The sequence below is a fragment of the Herpailurus yagouaroundi genome, unplaced genomic scaffold (assembly GCF_014898765.1).
Source record: "Herpailurus yagouaroundi ecotype Mexico unplaced genomic scaffold, PumYag 210, whole genome shotgun sequence".
NCBI lineage: Eukaryota > Metazoa > Chordata > Mammalia > Carnivora > Felidae > Herpailurus > Herpailurus yagouaroundi.
In genome coordinates, this window is record NW_024412441.1 from 16,304,408 (window position 1) to 16,324,222 (window position 19,815).

The 19,815-nt window shown below is 44.7% G+C and overlaps 1 protein-coding gene across 1 annotated transcript in view; it reads left to right on the plus strand.

The window, feature by feature from the left end:
• The first annotated feature begins 84 nt into the window (after positions 1–84).
• ABCG5 (ATP binding cassette subfamily G member 5) overlaps positions 85–19,815 on the plus strand; it is a 32,777-nt gene continuing 13,046 nt past the window's right edge. Inside the window, exons 1-10 of the mRNA XM_040453894.1 lie at positions 85–372; positions 1,054–1,175; positions 8,089–8,225; positions 8,307–8,405; positions 13,569–13,701; positions 14,865–15,004; positions 15,754–15,883; positions 16,344–16,557; positions 16,640–16,845; positions 17,629–17,767. Coding sequence (XP_040309828.1) covers positions 227–372; positions 1,054–1,175; positions 8,089–8,225; positions 8,307–8,405; positions 13,569–13,701; positions 14,865–15,004; positions 15,754–15,883; positions 16,344–16,557; positions 16,640–16,845; positions 17,629–17,767 — 1,466 coding nt within the window. The 5' untranslated portion in view covers positions 85–226. The remainder of the gene's footprint in view (positions 373–1,053; positions 1,176–8,088; positions 8,226–8,306; positions 8,406–13,568; positions 13,702–14,864; positions 15,005–15,753; positions 15,884–16,343; positions 16,558–16,639; positions 16,846–17,628; positions 17,768–19,815) is intronic.

A 19,815-nucleotide genomic window follows, 5' to 3' on the forward strand; every position in this document is an offset into this window, starting at 1 on the left:
GGCTGTGTGTTCTGCCTGCTGCCAAGATAGTGCACATGCTCTGGGTAAAGGTACATCAGATAATGGCATCCGTGGCCAAACCCCAGTCCAGCTGCTGCAAAGGTCTGGAGAGGGACTCCAGAGCCCTGTGAGGAACAAGCAGGGCACTGTGCTGCTCACTCCTCTGTTGGGGCTCCCCCAGGAAGGGCCCAGCCACCCAAAAATTCACCTCTTATGCCTCTTGGCCATGACTGAACTCCCATCTCTGACCTCTGTGGGGTCCTTGGGGCTCCAAGTAAACAGTGGCCCCCAGAGCTCCCCAGAGGAGGTTCCTACAGCTTGTTCAAGGCCTCGACACAGCCTGGGCATTCTCCATGCCTCCTACAGTGTCAGGTAAGGTTGATGCCTCTTCTTCCTGCTGGGAACTTGAGGCTGGGCTTTGTTTTTGTGGTCATGGCCTGAGGTGAGTGGGCCTCTCACCCCCTCTGCTGGCTTTCCTTGCTAATGGGGAGCATACATGGAGGCTTTGGGCTCCCTCAGTGGATCAGGGTGGAGAGAGGAGAGGGGAAGGGCTGCCAGTGGTAAATGAACAATGGTGAATGGCCCCCCTCTTGCCCATGGCAGGACATGGAAGCTCTAACAGTGAGGCAGCTGTGCTCTGCCATGTGCCCAAGCTTTGGGCCTCTTACCCCTTCCTTTGTGTTCCCCCGTGTACAGCCTGCCCCATGGGGATGGAGAGGGCTTGGGGAATACTTACAATACAAACGGTAATGAAGCCTGGTGAAGGAACACAGGATCAACTAAAGGAATAAACAGTGTCCTTTTTGCTATGTCCCACCCAGCCAGAGAGAGCTGGTATTCAGAGCAGCTCCCAGGCAGGCGTTTTACACAGATGAGCTTTCTCGGTTACTACCTGCCAGCGTCCACAGAGAGGGGCACTGAACCGCAACCACACTTAAGAGAGAGGCACTGAACCCCAACCACATTTAAGAACCTGTCCAGAGACCACTGGGATTAGTGCTGAGGCACAAGGGTTTGGCCCCTTCTGGAACCCACACTTCCTTTCCTTTAAAGTCACCAGGTTGGACCCTGGTGGGACTTTACATCTTGCCGGCAGCAGTGGGACAGGCAGATCCTCAAGGATGTCTCCTTGTACATCGAGAGTGGGCAGATCTTGTGCATCTTAGGGAGCTCAGGTAAGCTTGGGAAGTACTTTAAATGTATGTTCTCAGTGAGCATTCAGAAAAGGCTTTGGCTTGCTTTGAACACATTGGGAAAACAGGTTTAAGTTGTAGCAAGAGGGCCACAAGTTTGGTATTAGAATGAAATCAAATGACATGTCTGAGTGAATGGAATCTGGTACTAATGTGACGCCTTTAGAAAGATTCTTGGAAAAGAATAAACTCCTGGGGAGCCTGGGTGGCTCAGTTGGTTAAGTGTCTGAGTTTGGCTTAGGTCATGATCTCAAGGTTCGTGGATTCGAGCCCCGCATTGGGCTCTGTGCTGGCGGCGCAGAGCCTGCTTGGGATCCTCTCTCTCTCTCTGCCCCTCCCCCACTCACATAGTGTCTGTCTCTCTCTCTCTCTCTGTCTCTCTCTCAAAATAAATCAACTTAAAAAAAAAATAAAGTCCTGCCTAACCTATTAGTTAATTCATATTTCAAAGTATGGAAAGCCCCTGACATGGTGCCTGGCATGTAGAAGTACTCAGTAAACACAATTTCCCTGATTTTTATACTGTGCTCAGGGGCAGGAAAAAAATTAAGCACAAAGATACCCACTTAGCCCCATATCCATTGTTTTTTGTTTTTTTTATGATGCATTTCAAATATACAGGCAAGAGTAGAGAATAAAGAAAGTTCATGTATTAACATCTGGCTTTATCAAATCTTAACATCAACATTATACCGTATTTGCTTCATGTCCTTTTTTTTTTTTTTTTTTTTTAATCCAAGTCAACATATAGTGTAATAATGGTTTCAGGAGTAGAATTTAGTGATTCATCACATATAACACCCAGTGCTGATCCCAACAAGTGCCCTCCTGAATACCCATCAGCCATTTAGCCCATCCCCCCACCTATCACCCCTCCAGCAACCCTCAGTTCTCTGTATTTAAGCATCTCTTATGGTTTGTCTCTCTCTCTCTCTCTGTTTTTATCTTATTTTTTCTTTCCCATCTCCTATGTTCATCTGTTTTGTTTCTTAAATTCCATATGAGTTAAATGATATTTGTCTTTCTTTGATTTTGCTTAGCATAATACACTTTAATTCCATCCATGTTGTTGCAAATGGCAAGATTTCATTTTTTTTGATCGTGGAATAATATTCCATTGTACATATAGACCATATCTTCTTTATCCATTTGTCAGTTGATGGACATTTGGGCTCTTTCCATAATTTGGCTATTGTTGATAGTGCTGCTATAAACATTGGGGTACATGTGTCCTCTTTTGTATCAGCATTTTTTTTATCCCTTGGATAAATTCCCAGTGGTACAATTGTTGGGTCGTAGGGTAGTTCTATTTTTAGTTTCTTGAGGAATCTCCACACTGTTTTCCAGAGTGGCTACATCAGATGCATTCCCACCAACGCTGCAAGTGTTCCCCTTTCTCCACATCCTCACCAATATCTGTTGTTTCCCGAGTTGTTATTTTTAGCCATTCTGACTGGTGTGAGGTGGTATCTCATTGTGGTTTTGATTTGTAGTTTCCTGATGATGAGTGATGTTGAGCATCTTTTCATCACATCCTTTTTTTTTAAGGAATTAAATATTACACACTTCACTGAGGCTATCTTTGTGCCCATTTCCCACTTTATCCTCCTTCTCTATTTTGGGTTATCTACACTTGAGGCTGAATTCACTGTTTGTCTCTGTGTCCCTACATCAGCCAGTCATTGCTCTGGGCAGGTGTAGCCTCCAGAGAGGCAGATCCTTGTGTCTGAGGGCAATGGCCCATGGGGATCACAGCTGTTGACTCCTCAGCATTGACCCTGACAAGTGGATCTGCATGGACACTACAGGGTCCACTACTACACTAGGTTATCCCATACACTTTCAGGGTAAAAGATTCTGACAGACTGGCTTCAGAGGAGTTTCCTGGTTGAGTTCTTGTTTGCACTGCATTGTTGACATTTCCTGGCACTACCTACTTGCGTTCTTCTCTGTAATAGCAGTGGGTAACACAAGTCTGCAAAAGTCAAGCACGGTCAGCCTCATTTGTCCTGGGAGTTAAATCCATAGCCATTCCCCTGCTACAGCAAGTAAACAACTGGGTGGCAATAGTAGCATTAAGATTAAATGAGAAGGAATTCAGTGACAAAAAGTGTTAACCCTTTGCTGAGATTTCCTGTCAGTTCCTATTTCCAGTTTTTCAAAATTTCTAACTATATGCATGTACTGTGACATCCAGGGTCCTTCTAATTTTCCTTTTGTTAATTATTACATTCTTCTTTAAAAATAAGAAAACCTGAGTTATTCCTGTAGTTTTTTGCTTGTCTTCTTTCTGTAGGATTAGAGTGGTGTGTGGCACACAACAAAGAATGACTTCACCTTCTCAGAAGGGTGTCCCACAGGCCAGTGTCATGCTTCATGCACATCTCAGCAGGACAGTGGGTGGGAGGCCTTGATCTGGGAGCTCATGGGCTGGTTTGTGATCATACCTAATCATAGTTTTATAACAATGTCTATCCTGTTATACTGGCCATGAATTCATAGTAGACTGCAAATTCACCTGGGGGTGAGGTTTTGTTTTGTTTTGTTTTCTTTCTGTATTCTCAACAACTAGAATAGGACTAACCACATAGTAGGTACTTAGTAATATGTGTTGAATCAGTGGTATGTTAGCATTTCACAAAATGACATATGATTCCATTGGTGTCTTACCTCACACAGCGCTGTTTGTCAAATCTTTATTAGTGAAGCAAAAGAAGACAGATAGTCAAAGTCTCACAACAGAATGGTCTAATGTAAGCCTGCCTAGGGTCACCCAACATTCCGGGGGAGGGTAAATATATTTGACTCATTATTTGCTATCAGTTGGGACCCAGACTCTGGGCTGCTTGCTCCCTTGTAGAGGACTATTTAGTTATAAACAATTTCTGTCTGTTTAGGGAAGATAACTCCAAAGGTCATGGTTTTATTGCCCTATAGGGCATTAACCTTTTGTTTTCTTTTTTTATTGTGGTAAAGTACACATAAAATTTACCATCTTAACCATTTTTAAGTGTACAGTTCAGTGGTAATAGATACATTCACATTGTTGTGCAGCCATCTCCACCATCCATCTTGCAAAGCTCTTGTAAAGCTCTTCATCTTGTAAAACAAACTCTACACTCACTAAGCAATAACTCTCCATTCCTCTTGCCTCCAGCCCCACCATTATACTTTGTCTGTATGATTTTGACTACCCAGCCTCATAAAAGTGGAATCATACAGTATTTATCTTTTTGTGTCAGGCTTATTTCACTTAGCATAATGTCCTCAAGCTTCATCCATGTTGTAGCCTGTATCAGAATCTCCTTCCCTTTTAAAGCCCTTTTAAATTCCATTGATAACTATACCATATTTGCTGCTCTGTTCATCCATTAATGCATCCATTAAAGGATACCTGAGTTGCTTCCACATTTTAGCTATTGTGAATAATGCAATGAAGATGGGTGTACAAATATCTGTTTGAAACTGTTTTCAATTCTTCTACCAAGAAGTAGAATTCTTCTTCTTTTTTTAAAAATTTTTAATGTTTTATTTATTCTTGAGAGCAAGTGAGCATGAGCAGGGGAGGGACAGAGTGAGAGAGGGACACAGAATCCGAAGCAGGCCCCAGGCTCTGAGCTGTCAGCACGGGGCCTGAGACGGGACTCGAACTCACAGGCTGTGAGATCATGACCTGAGCCAAAGTCGGATGCTCAACCAACTGAGCCACCCAGGCGCCCCAGTTCTTCTACTTTTTCTACCAAGAAGTAGAATTTCTGGGTCATATTGTAATTCTGTTTTTAATTTTTTTAAGAAACTGCTGTTGTTTCTGCAGTGACTATACCATTTTATATCCCCACTAACACTGCACATGGGTTCCGATTTCTCTACATCCTCACTGACACTTGTTGTTTTCCAATTTTTTGATAGTAGCCTTCCTAAAGAGTGTGAGGTGGTATCTCATTGCAGTTTTAATTTGCAGTTACCTAATGCTTAGTGCTGTTGAGCATCTTTTCATGTGCTGCTTGGCCATTCATAGATCTTCTTTGGAGAAATGTCTATTTAAGTCCTTTGCCCAATCTTGAATTGGGTTGTTGTCGCTGTTGTTGTTTCTGAGTTTAAAGCTCTCTATGTATTCTGGATATTAATCCCTCATCAGATACATGATCACAGATATTTTTCCTATTCTGTGGGTTGCCCTTTTACAGTGGGGATAGTGTCTTTTGATGCACAGAATTTTTAAATTTTCATGAAGTCCAATTTGTCTATTTTTTCTTTTGTTACCTATACTTTTGGTGTCATATTCTAGGACATTTAGCATTTTTGTGTCTAACTTTGCATCTTCTTCTTTTTATTTTCCACTGATTATACATATCAGTTTCTTGTATTATTTTTTTTGAATACACTTTTTCATCCTGCTGGTCAATGACTAATGAGTTGATAGGTAATAAAGTTGAGATATCTTTAAAAAGAGGTTAGCTATGTATTTCTATGTAAAAAGTATCCCAGAACTAAGTGGCTTAAAACAATAAAAATCATTACTATCTCTCAGGGTTTCTATGAGTCAGAAATTTGGAAGAGACTTTGTTGGGTAGTTCTGGCTGGAGTGTCTCATGAGATTATAGTCAGAAGCCTGCTGGGCTGCAGTCATCTGAGGGCTTGAGCAGAGCTGGAGAATCCACATGCAAGGCAGCTCCCCTGCATGCTGGCTGGCAAGTTGGTGCTTGCTGTTGCTTACTGAGAATATATAACATGAGAAGAGCCAAAGGCCCAGGAGAGAACCCTGAGTGTCACCCACAGGAGGCTGGGAGGGAGCAGCCAGACCAGCAGGATAAAACAAAGAGGATGAAGTGGCATCAAAGCCAAGGGAGAGAGATTTATAGAGCAAGGCAGGCAACAGTATCAAATGCTTTTGGGAGGAAAGTACCCACCAGATACAGCAGCAAGGAGGCAACCTTGATGACCTCAGGGAGGCCAGTTTTGATGTGATGGGACTGGAATCCAGGCCCGAAGATATTTGGAGCTTCTGTCAGAGTTGAGGTTGGATCACAGAAATAGAAGGTCAAGGAAGCTTCTAGTTCGAGGAACCACATACGAGGGTTAGGATCATGACTGGGAAATTTTAGAGCATGTTTTGAAAGACAACTTGAATGAAGTCATATTTTGTTTTCTTACACTCCCTCCCCTCTTCCCACACTGACCTCTACTGAACATGCTGGAGCTAACTCTGATCTTGGTCAGCCCATGGGTTAAATAAGAACACTACCGCTAATGGACTTTGGCTCATTCGTCTTTGTACTGCTCACAGCAACAAGCAATTGCTTTATAGTATTTGAACAAAAGATCTTCTCTGCGGTTTTGCACAAATCATCATATCCTTGGTAGAATTCTGTCTTTTCAGGCAGTTCAGAACCTCTTGCCTGTTAACTTCTTAGCAGCCTGACCATGCTAATTCCTGTGTCCATTGACTCTCTGGGCTCATGTAGGTTTATGTCCAGTATGAAAACGAGGGGCCAGCTGGTGTCTTATCCTAACTGTATCACCTAACCTCTAACATTAGAAAAATGAAACCAGGGGAAAGCTGTTAGTGAGGTTCTCAGTGTAGGCTGAGGCCAACGTGATTTTACTAAAGGACTTGCTAGGTTAGTGCTTCTGAACTCTGATATGTGTGGTAATTACCCAGAGATTTTATTAAAAAGCAGAATCTTGGGGCACCTGGGTGGCTCAGTCAGTTAAGCATTTGACTCTTGATTTTGGCTCAGGTCATGATCTCATGGTTCATGAGATGGAGTCCTGCGCTGGGCTGTGCGCTGACAGTGCAGAGCCTGCTTAGGATTCTCCGTCTCCCTCTGCCCTCCCCCCCCTTCAAAATAAATGAACACTAAAATATATATTTAGGGGCACCTGAGTGGCTCAGTTGGTTAAGTATCCAACTCCAGCTCAGATCATGATCTCATGGTTCATCAGTTTGAGCCCCGCATCGATTTCTCTGCTGTCAGCACAGAGCTGGCTTCAGATCCTTTGTTCCCCTCTCTTTCTGCCCCTCCTCTGCTTGTTCTCTCTCTCTCTCTCTCTCAAAAATAAATAAACTTTTTTTTTTAATTTTTCTTTTCAACGTTTATTTATTTTTGGGACAGAGAGAGACAGAGCATGAACGGGGGAGGGGCAGAGAGAGAGGGAGACACAGAATCGGAAACAGGCTCCAGGCTCTGAGCCATCAGCCCAGAGCCCGACGCGGGGCTCGAACTCACAGACCGCGAGATCGTGACCTGGCTGAAGTCGGACGCTTAACCGACTGCGCCACCCAGGCGCCCCATCAAAAATAAATAAACTTTTAAAAAGTATGTATTTTACACACACACACACACACACACACACACACACACACACACACACACACACACTATGAAATCAGAATCTGATTCAGTAAGCCTGGGCTGGGGCTGAGAGTTTGCATTTGTGCCAGGTGCTCAGGTGGTGGTGTTGGTATTTCGACCACACTTGATTAGCAAGGTTCTAGGCAGTGTTCCCTATTTTCAGGAACCACTAACTGATCCCTGGTTGGGGGAGGCGGGTGCAGAAAGAAATTCAGATGTCTTAGATCCAAACGTTTTCCAAGAGCCTCGGTTTTCTTTTTATTCTGATCCTATTTTTTTCTTTTTCAACTCAAAATAGCTTTAGAAGCAAATAGGCAGACAAAGCCCCTCCAGTCCTGACTGGGATGAAAGAAATGCCTCGTCTCTCTGTGACTTTTTTGGACAAGCCGGAAAGACTCATTGGTGGCATGAGCGTTTGACTCAAGAGGCTAAAGAGAGAGCAAGTTAGTGCTAGACCAGGGGCCCACAGAGGGTCTGGGGATGGCCTGGCAATACCTCATGGAGGGAGTCTTCTTGGGCCTTGTCTTTTTGTCTCCCAGGCTCCGGGAAAACCACGCTGCTAGATGCCATGTCTGGGAGGCTGCGGCGCACGGGGACCTTCCTTGGGGAGGTGTTCATGAATGGCCGGCTGCTGCACAGGGACCAGTTCCAGGACTGCTTCTCCTATGTCCAGCAGGTGGGCGCATCTCCAGTCCCCGCCCCAGCTGCTGCAGCCTGGCCTCGGCCACTGCCATGCTGATGCCTCCCTCTTTCGCAGAGTGACACGCTGCTGAGCAACCTGACGGTGAGGGAGACTCTGCGCTATGCAGCACTGCTGGCTGTCCGTCGCTGCTCCCCAGGTTTCCTCCAGAAGAAGGTGGGTAGCATCTGGCCTTCGGCAGCCCTGCCCCCTAGGGTATCACCCCACCATGGTTCTGCACCCCCCTTCCCTCCACTTATCCATTCCTCCCCTTCACTCTTTACCTCTTTAGTGGGGACTTGCGCTGCCCAATTTGGCACCCACTGGTCACCTGTGGCTTTGAGCACTCAACACATGGCCAGGCCCACTTGAGATGTGCTATGAGTGGGAAACGCCCAGGGGTTTTTGGAAATTAGTCTGAAAAAAAATATGAACTATCTTATTAGTTTTTGAAATACTGGTTACAGGTTGAAATGGTAGTATTTTGGCTGTATTGGGTTAAATAAATTATATTAAAATTAATTTTACTTGTTTCTTTTTAAAATGTGACTACTAAAACATTTGAATTCTATACGTGGCTTGTATTATATTTCTATGGAATGGCATCGTTCTAGGAGCTCAAACTCTAGGAGTTTGAATAGTTATTTTCCTCACAGTACTTTGCTCTGCAGCCCTGTGGAGACTTTTCTCAACTTTCTTTGAGGCATTTTGAATGTGCCTTATCCAAACTGGATTAAGTTAATGAAGGGACTATTGACTTGTCAACTCTTTCTGGGTTTCAGTCTGTTTCTTTAAGTGTATCTAATTTGGAAGTAGTCAGAGGTAAGCCCACAGGGACTAAGGGTGTGTGGGTAGGTGTGCCACCTACAAAGCAGGTGAAGTTCCCTGGGAAATAGGCCCCCAGAGGAGGGTCACCAGAGGAGGCCAGCAACATGTGTTTCAGAGGCTTCAGCAAAGCCACAGTGAAGTTCCTCCTGGGCACACAAATTCTATCTGCTGTCCAGACTCCAAGGTTAGCCTCCTTTAATGCCATTGGGGCTCCAAGGAAATCCTCCATCTCAGCTGAGGGCGCCCCATCCTTATCAAGCACTGCTGAGTCTGCCCCAGGAACTTGCTCAATTTGTCCCTGGCATTGGACTTTCAGACAGGGCTTAGAGAGTGGAATTAGGTCTAGGCTGTGTCCCAAGTGCCAGCAGATTTGTTTGATAAAATACCCGGGTGAGTAAAGAGCATTCTTCTGTTTGAGAGTCCTAGACAGTGCTGGAGGATAAGCTTTTACTCCAGAGGAGTCTTAGTGAGGAGCCTGGCCCTCGAAGAGGACCATCAGCCTCACAGAGTGATACTTAGCTCTGTTTCTGGAGGTTACCTTAGAGTACTCAGAACGCATGGTGAGGTTCTTGCTACTCTACTAGGTTATACAGGCATTCCTTGGAGATACTGTAGGTTTGGTTCCAGACCACTGCAATAAGGCAAATACCAAAATCCATGGAGTCAGGTGAAGTTTTTGGTTTCCCAGTGCATGTAAAAGTTATGTTTATACTATACTGTAGTCTGTTAGGTGTACAGTAGCATTATGTTTAAAATAAACAATGCACATCATAATTTAAGAATGTTTTAGGGGCACCGATGTGGTTTGGTCAGTTAAGAATCCGACTCTTGATTTTGGCTCAGGTTGTGATCTCATGGTTAGTCAGTTCAAGCCCCGCATCTGGCAGCGCAGAGCCTGCTTGGGATTCTGTCTCCCTCTCTCTCTGCCCTTCCCATGCTTGCACATGCTCGTTCTCCCCGCCCCCCCCTTTTCAAAATAAAATAAACTTAAAAAAAGTAAAAATACTTTACTGACACGAAATAAGCAAATGCTGTTGGAAAAAATGGTGCCAGTAGACTTGTTTGACACAAGGTTGCCACAAATCATTACTTTGTAGAAAATACAGTATCTGTGAAGCCCAGTAAAGTGAAGAACAGTGAAACAAGGTGTGTCTGTACTCTGAACTCTCATAGCTGGCTGGCATTAAGTCAGGCTTTGTTCACACATAGTATTGCATTTCATTTTGGCATCAACCCTGTGAGGGAGGCATTATCTCCTAACACACAAGATTAAGATCAGATAGTTGGGAATGGCAGAGCTGGGATGTGACCCTAGGCTGTCTAGTTCTATCATGCCTTCCTGAGCTCCTGGGATCTCCCGAGCCGCATTGTGATGAGAGAAGATGGAGGTCGAGTTCAGCTCACACTGAGGCACAGACATATTCATGTGACTTAGCCCTGACAGTGAGTAACAGATGAGTCCATCTGTGGACTCTGCTTGCTTTAGTATTTCTGTTTCTAAAAAGGGCAGGAGAAGATCCTATTGGTATCTGAGTGGGAGAAATGAAATCATAAACAGATTCTTCTGAGTTAGTGATCCACTTATGTCACATATCCCGATGAGAGAATGAATCTAAGAAAGCCATGGATCTCTTCCCCAGAAAGTGCACATATATGCATAAATATTCAGAAAATTTATGGATGCCTTGCAATCAATTGATGGCAAAATTGTCCCCCCCTGCCCCCAGTAACTGTTCTCTTGGCACTGGCAGCCCCTAAAAGTCCTGTGAAAGTTCCTCTGCCTGAGAAAGTACTTTCTGAGCAAATCTAGTCCACAGAACATAAAATCTGGACAAAGTAGTAAGAAGGAAATGGTGGTAATAGAGGGCAGAGCACAGCAGATCTCTCCTCTAAGGAACCTGAACATAAAGCTGTGGTTGACATGGGCAGTCTCTGCCTGCTGGATTGTGGGCTAAACCTTGTGCTTCATGGGCCACTTGAGAACCCAGACAGTTCTCTCAGTCCCAGTCTGTCACTTGCTAGTGGTGTGACCTTGGGCAAGTTATGTACCTCTCTGAGCATCTGTTTCCTCCTCCATAATGAATAAATAATAATGCATCTCTCCTGGTATTAATGTGAGGAATGAGTCCATTTATTTGAGAATACATAGCATAGAGGTTGTTGATCCCAGTGATCCCAAGGGTTCCTTCTAAGACATTGTGAATTCCATTCCCAGTAGTGTTCGCCAAACAGAGAGGCTTTGGGATAGAGTATGAGACATCTGAAACAGGTTAAATAAATGCCTCCTCTCTCTATCCCTTCCAAGCCAGGAGAGCGAGTTTACTCCTTTATTCTGGTTGTTGCAGAGCAAATGACAGGGATGCTCAGGAATCTGCCCTGGCAGGTGAGCACATCAGCCTGGCCATATCAAGCAAAACTCAATTCCAGGATCCTTCTACTCTGATGGCAAGAGGAGACCCTTTTTTCCAAAATAAATCATACTGGTTTATTTATGCATTATTAACCTCGTTTTCCTTTGGATGTAGTACAGATGTATTCCTTCTTGTGGTCAAATCTACATCTATGCTTTTGATCCCACTCCTGGCTCTTCTGGAACTTTGTTCCACAAATCATCTCCTCTTTTACTCCAATCTACTTTGTTGTTATTTTTTAAGTTTTTACTTATTTTGAGAGAGAGAGCAAGCACGAGTCGGGGAGGGCAGAGGGAAGGAGAGAGAGAATTCTAAGAAAGCTCTGCATTCCACACTGAGTCCGATTCAGGGCTTGATCTCATGACTGTGAGATAATGACCTGAGTCGATTATCAACAGTCGGGTGCTTAACTGACTAAGTCACCCAGGCGCTCCTACTTTGTTATTATATATTTTTTTAATGTTTCTTTTTGAGAGAGACACAGAATGCAAGCAGGGGAGGGGCAGAGAGAGGGAGACATAGAATCTAAAGCAGGCTCCAGGCTCTGAGCTGTCAGCACAGAGCCCAATGCAGGGCTTGAATTCACGAGTGGTGAGATCATGACCTGAGCTGAAGTCAGACTCACGACTGACCTACCCAGGAACCCCTGTTGTTATTTTTTTAATGTAGTGTTTTGTTTCTTTTTTCATGGTAAAAGTAACACAGTCTCTTTGGATGTGTATGGGAATGCAACTCATTACCATATATGTAGGTATTTTCAGTCTGTTTCTAGCTGCTTTCCCCAGGGCCCTATGTAGATATGGGTAATCAGCAAGGCAGGGCCAGAAGTAGAGGTTTTTGAGTCTCTGGAGATGGGTTAAGCTGAGGAAGGAAAGAAGGAATGGGAGGGAAAAGGCCAACCTTCTTGATTAGACAGTCATTAAAGAATGTTTCTAGTTTTGGGGAAGTTGAGGAGGAGGAGTAAGGAGAGGGTGTCAGGGAGTGGCAGAGTCTAAGAGAAGTGGAGAGAGAACTGGAACAGGACATGAAGTGTGGCTGTAGGTAATAAACTGGGTCCTCTGTAAAGTCCTTAAAGATATTCAAGTAAAGAATTGGCATTATTTTTAATAACTTTTGATAACTGGATTATATTTGATGCAAAACCACACTGAAAGTGGTCCAGGTGGGACTCCAGGACTTATTTGGGTTATATAAGGGTAGTCAGGTTTAGTTCAAACCAAATTAGGGTTTTTTTGATATACAAAACATTTATTATAATAAAATTTCAAAAACCAGACATATTTTTTTAAATGTTTATTTTTGAGAGAGTGCGAGTGGGAGAGGGGCAGAGAGGGAGGGAGACACAGAATCGGAAGCAGGCTCCAGGCTCCGAGCTGTCAGCACAGAACCCAACCTGGAGCTCAAACTCATGAGCTGTGAGATCATGATCTGAGCCGAAGTCAGATGCTTACCCAACTGAGCCATCCAGGTGCCCCCCAAACATATTTTAAAAAGCTATGTTGTAACTGTACCTTTGGAGGATCTTTATGCTGGACTCAATGCAACATCTGAAAATAGGGGTCCAGCAGGGGCGCGTGGGTGGCTCAGTTGGTTAAGCATCCAGCTTCAGCTCAGGTCGTGATCTTGTGGTTCATGAGTTCGAGCGCCATGTTGTGCTCTGTGCTCTCAGCTCAGAGCTTGGAGCCTGCTTTGGATTCTGTGTCTCCCTCTGCCTCTCCCCCTCCCCCTCCCCCAGTCAGTCTCATTCTCTCTCTCGCTCTCTCAAAAATAACATTTAAAAAATTAAAAAACGATTTCTGTGAAAGTAGGAGTCCAATGAAGTCTCCAGTGTTTCCTGGTGAATTTCCCTGAAACAAATGTAAACAGTTTTGTTGCTCTAGAGACTTTTGAAAAACAGTTTTATTATTTGTTCTAATCTGACACATGTATTATGATTTAGACCAAATTGAATTTTACTGTAATAGGCATGTTCTCCCTAGAGTGTGGTGAAAGTGGCTGAGCACTCCCGGGAAGTGTGTTGGCTCTCCCATGCCACCTGCAGGCCATGAATTAGGGCAGCAGCCCAGCAGACCAGACTTCTGGGACTTTGTGTCTCAAACAGGTGGATGCAGTCATGGTAGAGCTGAGTCTGAGCCACGTGGCAGATCGACTGATTGGCAATTACAACCTTGGGGGAATTTCCAATGGCGAGAGGCGCCGGGTCTCCATCGCAGCCCAGCTTCTCCAGGATCCCAGTAAGTGGGACTCAGAACTACTACCGGCTGCTGCCCGTCTTCCATAGGTCTGGAGACGTTTTCGGTCCCTTTTTTCATAGTCTCCATTTGCAGAGAGGTTTGTGTGGAACTGATGTCCCGGACATCAAACCAGGGACCCTGTTTCTTTGGAAATACTATGTAGTTCCTGATGCCATTCCACCATCTGAGTACAAAACAGCTCTTAGACTTGGAAACACTGCATTTGTGTTTTAATGTGCAGTGAAGGTCTTCCATGAACACATGGGCCTGGCCTGTCCATCCTAACTTCTTACTAGAGCAGCACCACTGAGTGTGCTGTGGAAAACCAGTGAGTTTTGGTGTGACCAGAGGTACTAATAAAATGGCAGGAATTAAAGCAGGACTTTGATACACAAAAAAGTGTATATTTTGGAGGGAGAAGTATCAAGATGAGGTAGCCAGTCACCTGCCTCTCCTGCTGAGTTTGGTCGTTCTCCCTGCCACTGGGGGAACCTCAGCACTTACATGCCCCTAGAAGAGGACATACTACATTTGGATACTACACTGAGGCAGACTAAGACTGCGTGCTCTTCAGATGGTGGTTGATCACTAGAAAACAAGGAAGAGAGATGTTCTTAACAGCCCATCTCACTTTCTAGGTAGAAAGAACCACATTTAAACTCTCTCTAAAGAATCTAAGCCCCTGTCCCACCTCGGACTTTGTTGTATGGGTCAGAGTTTTTTGCAGCACAGAAACCCTGTCAGTATTGGAAAGTGCTCCACATAAAGTGAGGTTCTGTCTTTTTAACCAGCCTCCTCTCAACCTTTTGAAAACAACTTGGTGCCTGCTCACCAGCCCTCGTGCTTTGTCATTGGTCTTTTGGACAGAGCCCCAACAGTCCACAGTACCATGTGAGAGGCTGATCTTGTTTCTGCCCTGTTCTCTCAAGGATTAAAGCCAAAATGTGCTATGCAGCTGGGAGTTGGGTCTTACTAGGTCAGGTTCTCTCTCTTGGGCTTGGACTGAAAGCCGGTTTACATGCAGGTACTCCTCACAGCATACTATTTGGATGGAGTAAGATGGGATGGGACATCTCCATAAAGAACTATTCAAAATTCTGAGTTTAGAGCCCAAAGCCCAGGCTCATCAGTGACTCAGAAACCTGACCCTTCCTTGACTGTAGAGGTCATGCTGTTTGATGAGCCCACCACAGGTCTGGACTGCATGACAGCAAATCAGATCGTTGTCCTCCTGGCAGAGCTGGCTCGCAGGAACCGCATTGTGATTATCACCATCCACCAGCCACGCTCTGAGCTCTTTCAGGTGAGAGGGACGTCTCTTGTTCCTGCTTAACTCATCAGGGGTGGGTAGATGTGTGTGTAGAGATGGGGATCATGAGGGAGAGATTAGTACTTGTCAACCAGAGCAATTGGAGCCAGTATGGGCTTCCTGATATAGGAAGGGCACCTACCATGTACCAAATACCTTCTGTGCACTAGCTCATTTAGTCCACACAACAGTCCTATGAGGTGGGCATCTGTACTGTCACTTAATAGAGAAGAGGGAGCCTTAGAAATGATGTCAAATTGAGTCAATACCACACAGTAAAAAAGCTGGAAGTGGCATTCATGGTCCAGTTGGCTTCAAAGGCTGTGTCTTTCCACTGAATCATATAGATTTCCTTCCAAAAATCTCACTTCATCTTCCCAGGATACTTTCCCAGGAGCTGTTATTTGCCTCCTGTAGACAAGGATCTGAGATTAAACACATGAACATCTTGTCCAAGGTCACTCACTCAGTGGCACCACTAGGACTCAGACCCAGGTCCACTGGCCAGCTCCAGGAGTTCTCCTCCACCCCAGATGTGATGCTGGGCCCAGGCCGGATGCAGCATTGTGCACAGGAGCAACCCCAGCTGAAAAAAATAGGGACATGCTCTGTGTGTCTCCAGTGGACACAATAAGAATACTGATGCATGGCTAAGATAATCAAGGACCCACTGCTTGGAAATTTATTCTCCTGAAGAATATGGTAACCTGATTATACACTAATACCATCTATTTTCCAATCAGCTCTTTGATAAAATCGCCATTCTGAGCTATGGAGAGCTGGTTTTCTGTGGGACACCGGTGGAAATGCTTGATTTCTTCAATGGCTGCAATTACCCTTGTCCTGAACATTCAAACCCTTTTGACTTTTATAGTAAGTTTTTTTTTCACCTTTCCCATCATGAATGTTTATTAAACTTAACCATCTCAGATTTCTGCCTGGATGTCAACAGCACTGGTGGATTTTATTCTTGTTTTTGTTTCGGTGTTTTCACTCTTTAAGGAATTAGTTTGGCTGGGTCCCTTAACTTACCATCTGATAGATAACCTATCAGACTGAGGTGGGCGATCTCTCTTAAATGGGTGCATGTCCACTTTGTTAGAGAAAAATAGCTGAGCTTCTGAATTCTCACAGACAGCCTCAGTTGAATCCTCAAGGCCTTGCAGGTAACTTTAAAAGAATTCTGATTTTATAGGTGGGCATGAACAGAAAACATTTTGATTTTATAGGTGGGCTAGTACTCCTGAATCAATGATGAAACATGTATTAAAAGCCACTGTGCATATATTTGCATTTAAAAACTTATGGGCCATTTCTTTTGGGAAAAAATTAGTGGACCTGACATCAGTGGATACTCAAAGCAAAGAACGGGAAATGGAAACCTACAAGAGAGTCCAGATGATTGAATCTGCCTACAAAGAATCAGCAATTTATCACAAAACCTTGGAGAATATTGAAAGAGCAAAACACCTGAAAACATTGTCAACGGTTCCGTTTAAAACCAAAGATTCTCCTGGAGCTCTCTCTAAACTGGGTGTTCTCTTAAGGTAAGAGCCTCAGCCCATTTTAGGTGGTTAGGCATCCACCAGTGAAAGAAAAGGAATTAAAACAGGGCTGTTTGGTTTTCAGGAGAGTGACAAGAAACTTACTGAGAAATAAGCTGGCAGTGATTATGCGTCTTGTTCAGAATCTGATCATGGGTTTGTTCGTCGTTTTCTATCTTCTGCGGGTCCAGAACGATGTGCTGAAGGGTGCTGTCCAGGATCGCGTGGGTCTCCTATACCAGTTTGTAGGTGCCACCCCATATACAGGCATGCTCAACGCTGTGAATCTGTGTACGTGCCTGTGCCTAGGGCTGGGGGGGGGGGCACTTCCTCTCTTCCTGAATATCTCCCTTCTCCAGCTGGCACCTTGCAAGACTCCATGATTATAAGGGTATTTTGCTGAGCTAAACTTGGCCCTCTCCAGATTCTCTCCCTGAGGCATGGTAACTACTAAGTTACTGATATCTTAGTGTGAATTAGTTCACCAAGTAGATCTCTCTGAGGGTCTAAGGATCCAGGGAAACATGAAATTATGAGCTGCTGATGGGGCAGGGTTTGGGAAGGGTTTTTTTTAAAAAAGATCATCCCTGTTATCCCTTTCTCGGCCATTAGGATGTACAGCCCCTGGGAACCCAGATACCTGCCAACTTTGCACCATTAAATTCTTTTTGGAGACTATTTTAGGATAGCCAGCACCTAATTTTAAAACTCAGAGAATCCAGAAGCAATACCTAGTTGCCTGATGTTCTGTGCCAAAACTCTGCACAAAAAGAGGACAAAGTACCTCACATCATTCATGACCCTTTTGCACCTGTGTTCTTGAATTTGTGACACCCTTCCTTTGATTTTAGAAGGAAATAAATTAGGACAGCCTTTGCAACCATACTGTAATTCAAGTAGAGTAGATTTCTGTGGTGGAAGGTATTTATAGTTCTGTGGATGGCAGGTTCCCCTTTCCAGGACTAGGGAGCCCTGGCTGGTTCCCACTGTACAGCCTCAGGTTTAGTTTTGGCTAGCCCTCCTTCCTTAGCTGTGTGGTGGCCAGCTGTTCTGAAACCTGCTTTCCATGCCCAGTTCCTGTGCTGCGAGCTGTCAGTGACCAGGAGAGCCAAGACGGCCTGTACCAGAAGTGGCAGATGCTGCTGGCCTATGTGCTGCACGTCCTCCCCTTCAGTGTCATTGCAACCATGATGTTCAGCAGTGTGTGCTATTGGTAAGGGGTTGTTCAAAGGTGTTTAGTCCCCCTGGGCCAGGCCTCCTGGGGAGTCCCAGATGGCCACTGGGACCAATGGAGGGGGAGCTCCAGGGTGGACAACTCCTTGCTCTTGGCCCTGGGGGGGGGGGGGGGTCTGTCTTTGCCCATCAATGTCTAGTACAATGTCCTGTCCTTCAGGACAAATAAAAGAACTCAGCTGGGGGCTGCATGGGACCTGAGAGCAGATCAGCAGGACTACATGTGCCAGGGACAGGCATGTCCCACATCTCCTGCAGGGCCTGGCCAGAGAAGATCGATCTTAAGTAGCTGGGATGCTGGGGGGGGGGGGGGGGGGGGGAGAGGTGACAAGCAGCTGTTAAGCGTGGCTCAACATTAAGCAAGGCTTCTGAGCACCTGTCAGCTGGAACAGCAACTCTGCCTGACGTTTCCACTGACCCACCTGTGACATCACAGTTGGGCTGGTGTGAGGGGGTTTGAGCAATGGAAGAATGACTATGGGAAGAGGCACTGAGGAGCCATGAAGCATCCCTGATGCTGTTCGGTTTTGATTGATGGCTTATAGACAATGCTGCTTTTTGGTTTTTTTGTTTCTTAGAGCTTTTAAAAGATATAAATCTGAAAATGTGTAGTTATTTGCATGATGTATCATCATAGGGAGAGGTATCTTTCCTAATCCCTGTGGCTTTCCCATAAGAAAAGATGGGTGCATTACCTGGTATTCTGTGACTCTAGTAGTGTAAATGTGCCCAGCTTGTCATCCCAGGAGAACCTCAGGCAGTCTTGAGATGTTGTCTTCAGGCCACGGGATTCATGACTGCCTGAATAATTATAGGCGCTCCTAACATAGCCAGTATTCAGACCCATGATATGTAATACTGATAATTACTATGAATTAAGTGATACATAGGTAAAAGATAAACCAGGGCCTAGTTAGTTTGAGCTCCCAGGTGAGGACTGGGAAGGTCTTGGTGCAGGTGCTTAGAAGTTGGTATCACTCTGGAGAGTGACAGAGGCAAAGCCACTTGCTCCGAGTTAGCAGATTGGGCTCCCCGCTGAGGGCGATGGCAGGGACCATGGGGCCTCCCTGCTGGACCTGATGAAGCCTCATTCTCTGACACTCAGGAACATGTTGACTCTAATCCATGATGTAAATAAACCATGAGCCTTTCTAGTTCAGGCTGAATGATCCAGGAACAGATTATTTACAACCTGATCATTTTTGAGTAAATCAGGGTTGGCTGAAAATTGAAGACCTCAGTAATTTAGACTCTTGCTACTCAGTGTAGCCCACAGACCAGTGTCAGCCTTGCTTTTGAACTTGTTTAACATGTAGAATCTCAGGCCCAGCTACTGAATTGGATTCTGCATTTAACAGGATCCTCCTGGTGGTTCATGTGCACTTTAAAATTTGTGAAGCACTGATCTTGAAGACCATACAGTCTTTGAAAAACTGCCCATGAGAAAGTTCTGTAAGATTTAAGAAAACAGGGAAGTGTAAGCATACAGGTCAGGACTATTTTTGATTAAAGTCAGATATAGAAAGAATCATTTCCAGTGGTAGCATGCTGTTAGCAACATAGCAAACACTTTGATTAAATGACAGCAATGTTTGTTGAATGCCTACTAAGCACCAGCTTAGCCAGCACAATACTAGGTGCAACAGAAGACTCAAAGAGGAGTGAACAGGAGGTGCTGCCCTCAGACTTGCAATTCTGAAAGTTAAACATCTCTGAAAGTCAGAATGTATTTGTAACTCTTCTAGCAACATGCTGACATGAACTCAGCGGCAAAATCAGATGTGAACCCACACGATGTTCTCTGTACTTTTCCTACATAAACACTCCTGTTTAGCAGAAATATTAATGAGCTTAGTTACAGGTGGAGTCCCTAATCCCGCTGTGACAAGTATGGTCTGTGCAGTGTACAGACTTTCCAAAATCTGTAAATTGCCACATTCCAAAATACATCTGGCCCTAAAGCATTTCATATGATGGATTGTGGACATAAATCTCCAGATGACTTTTACTCGAAGTGTTAAGATTAGT